This window comes from Ziziphus jujuba, chromosome 9 (assembly GCF_031755915.1).
Source record: "Ziziphus jujuba cultivar Dongzao chromosome 9, ASM3175591v1".
Lineage (NCBI taxonomy): Eukaryota > Viridiplantae > Streptophyta > Magnoliopsida > Rosales > Rhamnaceae > Ziziphus > Ziziphus jujuba.
In genome coordinates, this window is record NC_083387.1 from 11,165,535 (window position 1) to 11,177,320 (window position 11,786).

The following is an 11,786-nucleotide window of genomic DNA, read 5'->3' on the forward strand; positions in this document are numbered from 1 at the left end:
TTTTTTTTTTTTTTTTTGGGGGGTTTAAGACAGTTTACATTTTCATAAAAACAAACGTAAGATGCAAAGTTGAAGTTATTTTTGCTTGAAATTGGACAAGATTATTGAATAATATGCTAATCAAATTTTATAAAAAAAAAAATAAATAAATAAATAAGCAGAAGAATTTCATGTCAAATAAGATTTGTATTATATATGATAGAAACTGCAAAGATAATAAGCTTAAAATGTATCACTACGGTCTCTTTTCTTTTTCAGCATTGACTTTTATATATATTTTGCAAAATAAAAATTTGACGACGTCGTGTAGCAAAGTAGGATTTGAAGCCCTACGTAATCTGTTTTACAGGGAAAATCTGTTTCCCTCCGCTCGCTTCGTTTCTCTATCTCTCTGTCGAGTCGGTGACTCAGCCTCCACCACCACCGAGTTTGAACGATTCCACCGCCATGAAAGAAGACCTGGAAGAACAGCAACACGAGCTCAACTCAGACACTGCCTCTGCCGACTCTCACAAGCGAAAGCTGGAGGATAACATTCTGCTCGCCAAGCAGAAAGCTCAAGAAATTGCCGCTCGGCTCGTCAGCAATGCCGAGTCAAAGCGCCCTCGACTTGACGACGATTCTTCTGAGGCCCTCCCCCCCTCCAACTCCAACTCCAACTCTAACTCAGTCTCTAACCCTCCCTTCCCTGGTAATAATATTTCCCTCCTATTCCAAATTTCCCCATTATTTTCTAGGGTTTTAGCTTTTCTTTTCTTTTTTTAATTTTTTTTCTTGCCCTTGTTATATATTAACATGGTTAACCCTAGCTAAGATGGAGCTCTCATTCTCTAAATTTTGGATAAGTTATTACGGTCAACTGTGAGAAATATATATCTCTTATTATAGCATTAGGTTGAGTTTTTGAACAACATTTCTACCAGATAACATTTACTTACATGAGAAAGAAACTGTTGCTGGTTTTGCAAAAACAAGTTTTTCAAAACTGATGGAAAATTAGTGGAATTTTATATTGTATATTGCCATTCACTTATGGCTCTTTTACCCAATATTTTTCTTTAAAAAAAAAAAAAAGTATTATTAAATTTGCCTAATTTTTTTTCTGTCTGGATGGATATTTCCTCTTGGGGTTCGATATAGAGATCTAGATTATTCAATATTGATTGGTTATTTAACTGCATCAATGTAATTTTTTTTTTTTTTGGTTGGTTGGATCAGATTTCACATTGATGCAGGACATACCAACTAATTTCTTAATTAGGTCTGCCTTCTGCTGTTTGAATATTTGAGCTTCTGATAACATATAAATATAATATAATGGTGATCCTAATTTTGAGATTGTACAATGCATCCTGTAGCTAGAGCAAAAATAGTAATTCTTCACTCTGTGTGCTTTTGTAACTATGCAGTCTGGTGGAATGAGTAAAAATTCGTAGTTTAGCTATCCGTGATTTCTTCTTCTTCTTCTTCTTCTTCTTTTTTTTTTTTTTTTTTTTTTTTTTTTTTTTTTTTTTTTTTTTTCATTGTCTGGTATTTAATTGTCTAGTGCTTGCTCATTGGCAGGCTTTTATTTGTTAGAACTGTCACTGAGTTCATTTATACATGGGAAAATTTTGGGGGTTGGGGGGAAGAAGAAAAGAAAGAGTCCTTCAAATTTTTTGTATGGAACATTATCTCCTATCATTTATTTTTCTCATAAAGCAACAAAGCCTTAATCGTGCTCATATTTTTGTCTTTATTTTATCGTTAGTAACTATCAAGAAGTTTACTGATAGGATGTTTTCTAATTTGCAATTATTTACAGTTTTCTTTGCTGCTCAAGCACATGCTCCACAAGGGTCAAGCAGGAAAATAAGTATTCCAAATGGCAAGGTACTCAATCATATATTGCTGCTTCCCAATCTTTGTAAGAAAATAAGTATTATTCTTAGCGTAATACTGATAAAGTTTATCTGTGATTTTAGGTTGGGTTGATTATTGGTAAAGGGGGAGAAACAATAAAATACCTACAACATCAATCAGGAGCAAAAATTCAGATAACCAAGGACTCAGAAGCTGATCCTTATTCACTGACAAGAGATGTGGAATTAACGGGTACATCAGAGCAGATTAGTAGAGCAGAACAGCTTATCAATGATGTTATAACACAGGTACAGTGATGTCTTACGTATGTTTGTTTGATGAACCAAAAACTTGTTCTCTAATTGTTCATCATGATATTGCTGGAACAGACAGATGCTGGGGGCTCTGCTTCATCTGCAAACCATGGATTCAGCTCTGTTCAATCTGGAGCAGAGCAGTTTATCATGAAAGTTCCTAACAACAAGGTAAATAATAAATATGTTGATTACTCTTCTCCTTTTATAAAGCTAAGACTAACAAATATAATTTACACTGGTATTTGTAGGTTGCTTTGCTCATTGGCAAGGGAGGAGAGACTATAAGAAATATGCAGAGCAAGTCTGGGGCTCGTATCCAGGTCTGTAGTTTAAGGCAATAAAAAGAAAAAAAATAAAAAAAAATTGGGTCCTTCAGCTTCTTTCAATCACATGTTATTTATGGATGCAAATTATAGAAAACGTTGGTAATAAAGTTGAATTGTGTATTAGGTTATTTTGGTTGTATAAATTCCTTTTATCCTCATTAGGATGCATAAATTGTTGCACATACCTACTTTAATGCCCAAGTTTTAACTTGGATAGCCTTTTTCATTTGAACATTCTGAAACAGTTTGGAAACTCCTAAAATGTTACTCACATAGCATTGATGGTGGGCTTCTTTTTTTTATTATAGATCTAAAATTACCTGGACACATGCTCATATACTCGTCGACTTGTCAAATTTATGCCATTTATTTTGTTTTATGTATGCTAAGAATTTCTCTAATCTATTGTGGCATATATGATACACTTCTCTTTTGCCAGATTGTACCATTGCACCTTCCTCCTGGTGATACATCAACAGAGAGAAATGTGCATATAGATGGACAGAAAGAGCAAATTGATGCAGCCAAAGAATTGGTCAATGAAGTAATTAGTGGGGTGAGTTCATATCGATCTACTGCAAGCTTTATTGATATCCAGCCATTATTTGTTCTTGTGAGCTTTCTAAAGTTCAACACTGTGATAAAGCAGTGGGACTGTTGTTATTTCAGACCTTTCTCTGTTTATATTTTATATTATGATCGATACCTTTTATGTTGTATTGTGTTTCAATTCTGGAAAACCAAACTTTGAACTTTAATTTATGCGAAAGCAGCATATATTTTTCTAGCATTGATGATTAAAAATATATAGGAGGTCATGTTTTTCTGTCTTTATGGTATTAAATAAATAAGAGTTTTATAATGTCATAGCATGTTAAAATTTGGCTCCTGATCGTTTCCTTATTTAGTCCTGATCTGGTTAACAGCACTACAACAAACAGGGGAAAACTTTTAAGCGAATAATTGCATTAGGCACATGAATTGAACCCATGGGATACAATTGCTTCATAACTAATATTTTATATTATTTCATTTCCTGCAGAAACGTTTAGTGAATGCGTCTGGTGGAAATAGCTATGTGCAACCTGCTTACACCCCTCCTGCTAATTGGGGCACTCAAGTACAACCTCCAATGCAGCAGCAACAGCCTCAATATGATTACACTCAGTCTGGAAGTTATATTACACCTCCTGCGTCTGCCTCATACTATAGTGGCTATCCTACCCAAGTAGCAGGTTGGGATCAGGCAAACCAATCAACCGTCTCCCAGCCACCTCAGCAAAGCACTGGATATGGGTACTATGGTCAACAAGATGGTTACTATGGTCAACAAGCTCAGTTAGGTTCAACTCCACAAAATCCTGATTACAGCTACAATCAAACACTACCCAACTATAGTTACGATCAGAGCTACTCTCATCAGTCAGCGAATTATGGGCATAATATCCCAAGTCAAGCTGCAGTACTTGATCAACCAAAACAAAACCATTCCTTAGGATATGGACCACCCCCGGTGCCATCAAACCTGAATGGAACTTCTTTCTCTCAAACTGCTCAGCAATCACCTGGTGCTCATCATCATGCTCATAGCCAGCCAATGGCTAATCCTCAGGCTGGGTACTGGACTTACCCAAACAGCACAAACCAACCTCCATCTCAAGCTTATAATCAAACGGGTTACTTCCAACCAAGTTATGGTGGGGACCAGCAAGCCCAGGTCCCTCCAGCATCGCAGTCAGAGTATGGAGAAGGTGGGTATCCTTTTCAGTCAGCCCCTGAACCTGCACCAGCCAGTTATGTCCAAGAGACACAGCATCCTGATCATGAAGAGCCGCAGCTGGAGCAACAAAGCAATAGGCTTGATGATACCTACCCGAGGGCTACTGGAGATCAAAAAACTTCTGATGGGAATTTGGTCGAAGGCTCTGCACCTGTTGTGCAGGAAACTCGCAGTTCTCCAAGCTGAAGTTGGAGCTAGAAGAGGGTGTATTCTTACTCTTAATTGTCCGACCTCATTTTGTTTTTCTGTGATTGGTTTTTATTTCATAATGCTTTCATATACCGTCTTTGTTGTCCAAAGCCTTTCATACATACATAGTTCTGACATCTCATTTTCTGTTAAGATATTATTTGAAAGCAAGCATCAGCACCTGGTTGAAGAAATTCAATAAGCTTTTAAGTTTTATGTCGGTACATTTAATTATTTAAAGCGTTAATTGAGAAACTATCAAACTTTTTTCCCAAATTCATTTTATTTCTTTTAACCGTGTAGTGAGTTATTAATTTACGGCATCATTTGGGAAGGACTATGATGTAAAAGATTTGAGATTTATAACGTTTTCCTATTTTTGTTACTCGTAAAGTTGTAATTCCTACATCTCTTTCATCTATCGTTGGCATTGTGCCAGGTAAGCCCAAAAAAAAGAAAAGGGTTAGGTATCATTTTATATTTGTTGGATTTGGATCTCTTCGTTCATATTGAAACGGAGGACTTAAAATTTTCAAATTGGCTCAACCATATGATACAGTTTATTTGGAAAAATTATGAGCTATTGGATTCTTTGTTCCCCCCGCGCCCTTAAAATAATAACACAATCAGAAAGAGGAGGAGGAGATGATAGTTGAAGACTTTTTTTTTTATATACTTTCATTAAAAAATTACAATAATTCTCTCATCCAATATTTTAAATCCATGATCTACTGTATACAAATATGAATAACTTATCAATTAAATCAATTTTATTTGCTAAAAACTGCCAAAAAAAAATCTATATAAATAAAATTTCAAATTTTCTTTTTCCTACTAATAAGATTTACATATGATTGAGCAAATTAGATTTTGCTCATAATTAATTACTTTGTTGATTTTTCTAAATTTTGTTTCAGTTTATGTTGCAGAGGCAGAGGCCCTATACTTTGGAACAAGAGCAGAAGCATAATAATAATAATAAACTTAAAAAAAAAATTGGAAAAAAGAAAAGGTAGTCTTATAAATTAAGATGGAGATGCAGTTAGAAAATGTGATCAGCTTTATGTTACAATTATGTTTATTTTGTTACAAGCAGGTAACACTACATAAAATGCCACTTGAAAGTGGCAGAACAAAAGCATAAAACCAAATGCTGAAAGACAAACTGGAAGGCTAAAAGGCAAGGATTCTCAACCGATCAACAATTCCAAACCAGCAAAATCCACCATTACAATGAAATGGAAAAGCCCTTTTACTCCACTTTCATGTCTAGACTAAGGAGGGAGGATGATATTAAATTTCATTTTCAAAGCCAGTACTGGCTTACAGAGTCGTCCTTCTTCCATAACAGCATTGTCACAATTACATTGCATAGACTATTTCTCCACTACTATCGATATCCAGGTCAGGATCCGACTCCAGATCTTCTTCCATGTCATCGTCAATGTCTAGACTGCCATTCAGATACTGGTTGATACTATGAGCACCAGCTGCAGGTAAAGTAGCTTCAGAAATTATCTGCATTATTTCATCAATGCTTTGCATGGGTTGATCAGACTCTTCGAATTGGTTCATTGTATTTTCATCCATAAGATCTGCTGGAAGGTCCTTTAGAAACCACTCATGATTCCTAATCTCAGGAATGGATATCCTCTGTTGAACAGTTTTATTAAAGATACTCAAATTAGAAGAAGATCAAATTCTTCTGTATAAACCCACTCAGATAAGGGAAAGCAAGCTGTAAAGTGGAAATACATCATAGACAAAGCAGATAAATACATGGTGAAACAAATCCTCCCCCACCCTCCTTTCCATAGAAAGCCACAGAGACAGAGAGGGAGAGAATGTACAGCAGATAAAAAACAAATTACAACTGAAACAGAAACAACATACAACTAGACAAAATTCTCCATTCAATTTCAACATCAAATATAATTTAAAAGCAGAGAAAGCAATGGGGATGGCCCAACTCCTACAAATACACAATATAAATTCTCCATATTTTACTCAATTAGCAATGTGGTAATGCCACAGAGATACATTGCCGGACAATGATCACTGCTAAATGAAGTGAAAAAATAGCAACATAGGTAGAACAACCGTCAAAGACCTGGTGAACATAGCAACAATATTAACCAACAAACTGAGGAAGAAGCATTGTTGTAATGACAAACCGAGGCAGAAGCATTGTTGTAATGTTTGTTCTTTTTGGAATACAATGCAAGAGTCAATCATATAAATAATGAACAATGGCATGAATATTTCTTGTCATCCAAGAATTGTATATGGATCAAAACAAACCAAATTTTCATATACACAATTTGGCTTACCTTTGCAGGGTCAGCTACAAAAATCCTTGAGATCAGATGGCGGCACTCTGGAGATATATGAACATAGTCGGGAATTGAGTACTGGACATTCAAGATGCGCTGCAAGATTCATATATCGATTTAGCTCAGCAGTGCAATGAAGTAGAATACTCGATACTGAAAAGGTGAAAATTTTACATGGATTGTTTTGCGGAAGTTCTTAGGCTCCTCTGGGTCCTCAAAAGGGTATGCACCCACCAACATTACATATAAGGTTACACCACAAGACCACACATCTGCAATCTGATTGGCATATCAAATTTGCAAAGTATCATTGTCATGTACTGAATTTATCAGCATGCATGAGCATGGACTAACAAACTACACCTTACAGTTGTGTCAAAGCAAATAATATTCATTTCTATAGTTGACCCATGAAAGCAGCCAGCCCTCGTGTGGCAAATTCTGATCAATTCATTAATAGAACATGCTTCTGATATAATTTGCAGCAGGGAATAGTTCTATACTTGAGCCTCATAAGCTATAGCTGTATTAGCAGTGTAGGCTTGGTTGATAACTTAACACCATAGATGTGTTAGAGGGTTACAGATAATTGAGTTCTGTAAATCATCCAGAATCTCCTTATAAACTACCCAAAACAAAAAGCTAGAAAAGAAAAATGAAAAAAGGGAGTTATAGCTTAAAGAAAGACAAAACTTAATCTATTGGCACTATAGCTGGTACAATTTTTTGCTCATTCCAGATGCTAGCAGCAAGGCACCCAAGATCATGGCTTTTGAAAGTGCAAAGGAACCTAGTTAAAACCATAATACACGTTGGAAGCGCTTACCTTGGCTTGAGAGTTGATATTCACACTATATGTTATAAAATTAAATGAAGAATACTTACCCAATAATTGCAGGATGCTGACAACATTTTAAGGCCACATAAACAACTTAACAGTATATAAGTGAGATAAAGATTTTGACTACACAATTTTAGTTAAACTAATAATATGAAATAAATTATGAATGATTACATTCAGGAATAAGTATAGGATACCTTTCAGGAATAAGTATAGGATACCTTTACAATAAATACAGGAAAGCAATCATTATTAAACAAGACTATATGATGTGTTTTTTGTGCAAAATCTAAAGCAGATTGCTTCAAGCAGATCAAATATTACCTTGCCGTCATATTCTTTTTTAAGCAAAACTTCCGGAGCAATATATGCAGGGGTGCCAACAGTTGATTTGGGTTGTGAGTGCAGCACTGAGGACTGAAAATCAAAGACACAGACAAATTACAAGGATTCTAAAGCAGCACAGAATGCCGGATGGCACAATTGAAGAAAAAAGAATCCAAGTAGATTATATTACCAGATAAAAGCAGAGAAATTCCAAAAAAATGCTGTTACTTACTAGAAGAGAAAATATACAACAAATTTCCATTAGCATGCATATATGCATTCACCAACCATTTCATTTAACGAATAATGTTTGGTTTCATGCATATATACAACAAATACAGAGATTTAACCATATGAGAAAATATACAACAAATAATGTTTGGTTTCATGCATATATAAGAGACTTAGCCATAAGCAAATGTAGACCTCCAAAAGATAAAAGAAAAAAATGAAGAACAGCTAGTACCTTAGAGTATCCAAAGTCACAAATCTTCAAGCGTGGCGCTGGACTTCCATCCAACAATGTATTCTCCAATTTCAGATCACGATGACATACTTGCTTCATGGAAAAATGCAGCACAAGAAGTCCATGGGATGTTGTTTACTGTGTAATAAGACAACATGAATAAAGATGGAAGACATATTTAACATACCATGGAATGACAGTAGCTGACTCCTGATATAAGCTGTTGGAAGAAGAAGCGTGCCTACAGCAAAAGACAATGTACATTAGAAGTAAGTCAGGGCTTCCACTGAAAACAAAAAGGATGCATCAGATAAGAACCTCCTCCTCGCTGAACCTTCCAGCATTGCATATCCGCTCGAAGAGTTCTCCTCCAGATGCATATTCCATCACAATAGCTAGATGGGTTGGTGTTAATATGACCTACAGTTCATTGTAAAACCACTGAATTGAAAGATTCCCATAAGATAATGCAAAATAACATGAGAAACGAATATACCTCTTTGAAGCGGACAATATTGGGATGCCTCAGTGACCTGTGATTTATAATTTCTCTTTGTACATTTTCATCTATCTGTTACACACAATTTGATTGTAAAGCAAATCAATAGTGAACAGAGCTCCGAATGCATGAGTAATCATGAAAAATGATTGTAACTTCAAATTTTATTCACATCCATCCCAAACACTTCTTATCTAGAAAGTCAAACCTTTAGAGTGATTAAAATAAATACATCAGGCAGGGAACATTTAGAAAATAAAATGAAGCTGCATTAAAAAAAAATACTCTCTAAATTGATTATTTGGGTCCCATGACCATGAGAACATAAAGGTCCACTCGTTAATTTTGATCAGAAAAACAAGACACGTTCCTTGACTAGAAACTTTTTTATTTTATTATTATTATTATTTTTTTTTTTTTTTCTTTCCTTGAGTTACTTGGTGCCCAAACAGGATCTTCCTGCTCCCATTAGATTGTCAATTCTTATTTAGTTATTTATATGTTTTTGATATTTTCAACTTCCCAGTTTCTTTATTAACAAAAATGTTGGGAATTGAAAACGTACTATTGTTGGCATTTAATTTCAATTTTAGCCCCAAAGTAAAACTAAGATAAAAAGAATAACATAGACAATTTTATTTGCTTATTCAGGAAAATGCAATTTCCACTGTCATTTTCTGACCAATATTGAAAACCGACAAGGGCTTTAAGTTCATCAAATTCCAGTCACACCGACAATTTAACTTCACGTCGAGAGAGAGAGAGAGAGAGAGAGAGAGAGAGAGAGAGAGATGGTGAATAAAATAATATCAAAATGCCATCAATCCTTGCACGCAGGGTCCTAGAAAACGACTAATAAAAACCACAGAAAAACATTGGAAGTAAACTAAGTTCCAAACAAAAACACCTATTATGTCACTAGAACTGAAAAACCCCTTAATCCCCAAGCGCCAGTAAACCAACGAAGCAATGGACCAGCACACTTCACACTTCACAAATCACCAAAAACTACTTCCTCAGAGACCCATTGTCATAACTTTCCTAAAATATCAACGAAAACGAAGTGATAAGCAGTTCATTTAAAAATATATCAATCCTCAAAGTCCCAAAAAAAGCCCATAAAAATACCCAATTTTAGCAAAAGAACAAAACAAGCAAATTCTAATGTTAAAGCCAAATACCCACCAACTAAAAACAGCTGAGAAAAATGCAAAGCAAAGCAATTTAGACACTAACCTTCTCACCTCTCTCGATGTACTTGACGGCAACAAGCTCTTCCGTCTGCTTGTCCCTCATCAGCCTAGCCACTCCAAAATTGCCAGACCCAATATCTCTTACAAGCTCATACCGATCGCTGTCGTGCATGATCGGCAAGTCCATGCCCGGTCCGACCGTGATCGCCGACCGATCCATCTTCTTTCTCTCCACAAACAGTTCCACCCAAAAATAACAAAAACAAACCCAGTACTTGTACAAAGCTCAGGTATCAGAAAACTCTGAAACTCACATTATACATAAGAAACAGAAAAGAAGGGGCAAAAATGGCTACGAGCAAAAGACCCACGTCGAGATCGACCCAGATAACCGAAGTTGATGACCGGGGGGTTAACGTGGCGCAACGAGAACCACTTGATTATAAATAGAGTAGAGAAAAAAAATCAAAAAAGAGAGCTTGGGTGGGTGAAGAAAAGAAAGTGAAAGATGGGTTAGAGTCCGTGAAGCTCCACCGAATCAGAAAAAATGGAGCTTTTGTTTTTCTTTCTTTTTTTTTTTTTTTTTTTTGGGGGGGGGGGGGGGGGGGGGGGGGGGTTTCCAGATTCTTTATTTAATATCCAAATTTGTCAGCTTTTGATGATAGAGAAAGAAGAAAAACTTGAAGTTGCAGAGTCGGTGACACTGCTCGTGAACCCTACCGTCTTCTCTTTCTCTCTCACTGTGTGTGTGTGTGTGTGTGTGTCCACACGCTTTTTTTCTGTAATGAGTGTGGTGTTCTGGTTTTATCCAAAAACCGAAACCAAAAACACCTTTTTGGGGAAAAGCTTTCGAAGATTTTTAATCCACTGCCCAACTCGTTGGATTTGGACATTGCAATCATCTATTTATCGTCTCAAATTCAGTGAAAATTCAATTCCCCTAATTACATTTTTGTCCCTACCCTCTTACATTTTTTCCCAGCCACTCCCTGCCTCTCTCTCTCTCTTCAAATGTTACGTGTATTTATTATTATTTTTTTTTTTATGTAAATTTGTTAGGGGGTAATCCCCTAAACTGCATTACTTTTTGCTTCTCCGACTTATTATCTTTCTATTAATTTAATATAATTATACAATTTTTTCAATAAAGTTAATAAATTGAATCATGCATACTGTCCGAAATAAATTAAAATAATATCAAAACAGAATTATAGTAATTCATATGTTTAATTTTATTAAATTTATCTGCCAAATTGCAGTTGTAATACGCGAGGAGAACTTTTACAAGTAGGAGGCAAAGCATAAAAAGTTGTATGGATGAAAGGGGATAAAATGTAGTTATCCCTATTTTTAAATATATATTATAATTTTTTTCTTTTATTTTCATGTTATGACTATTTTTATTTATTGATTTTTGCTTTTAATAAAAAATAAACAATTCAAAATTTTCTTATTGAATATATATTTCATTTGAATCTAGTATTCTACTTTGAAGATTAGATAGGAACGACTTACTATATTTATTTCATAGCTAATATCTTATCTAATGTACAGAATGACATATATAACATACATGCATAAGACAGCATAAGGTTTTTTGTTTATGAATTTTTTTCTCCTCAAAATTTTTTGGTGATTGCTCTTTGAAAAAATAAATTAGATATCTAAAGGGT

General features: G+C 35.1%; 2 protein-coding genes across 2 annotated transcripts; one reads left to right on the forward strand and one right to left on the reverse strand.

The window, feature by feature from the left end:
• Positions 1-287: 287 nt before the first annotated feature.
• LOC107411206 (uncharacterized) lies at positions 288-4,668 on the forward strand. The gene is made up of 7 exons (XM_016018751.4): positions 288-691; positions 1,805-1,872; positions 1,965-2,150; positions 2,232-2,327; positions 2,408-2,479; positions 2,925-3,041; positions 3,528-4,668. The coding sequence occupies exons 1-7, from the start codon at positions 448-450 to the stop codon at positions 4,449-4,451; spliced, it is 1,707 nt and encodes a 568-aa protein (XP_015874237.3). The 5' UTR covers positions 288-447; the 3' UTR covers positions 4,452-4,668.
• A 782-nt stretch (positions 4,669-5,450) lies between these two features.
• Positions 5,451-11,000, reverse strand: LOC107411256 (serine/threonine-protein kinase SRK2E). The gene is made up of 9 exons (XM_016018801.4): positions 10,157-11,000; positions 8,918-8,992; positions 8,740-8,841; positions 8,609-8,662; positions 8,422-8,514; positions 7,953-8,045; positions 6,962-7,066; positions 6,785-6,883; positions 5,451-6,107 (listed from the first exon to the last, which is right to left on the reverse strand). Exons 1-9 carry the CDS (start codon positions 10,331-10,333, stop codon positions 5,817-5,819), a joined length of 1,089 nt encoding a protein of 362 aa, XP_015874287.1. The 5' UTR covers positions 10,334-11,000; the 3' UTR covers positions 5,451-5,816.
• Positions 11,001-11,786: the final 786 nt, after the last annotated feature.

Coding starts and splice junctions, on each gene's coding strand:
- LOC107411206 (XM_016018751.4), top strand. CDS start 448: ATGAAAGAAGACCTGGAAGAACAGCAACACGAGCTCAACTCAGACACT. Junction 1,873..1,964: donor TAAGTATTCCAAATGGCAAG/GTACTCAATCAT, acceptor CTGTGATTTTAG/GTTGGGTTGATTATTGGTAA. Junction 2,328..2,407: donor TGAAAGTTCCTAACAACAAG/GTAAATAATAAA, acceptor TGGTATTTGTAG/GTTGCTTTGCTCATTGGCAA.
- LOC107411256 (XM_016018801.4), bottom strand. CDS start 10,333: ATGGATCGGTCGGCGATCACGGTCGGACCGGGCATGGACTTGCCGATC. Junction 8,663..8,739: donor GAAGGTTCAGCGAGGAGGAG/GTTCTTATCTGA, acceptor CTTTTGCTGTAG/GCACGCTTCTTCTTCCAACA. Junction 6,108..6,784: donor TTGTAGCTGACCCTGCAAAG/GTAAGCCAAATT, acceptor ACTGTTCAACAG/AGGATATCCATTCCTGAGAT.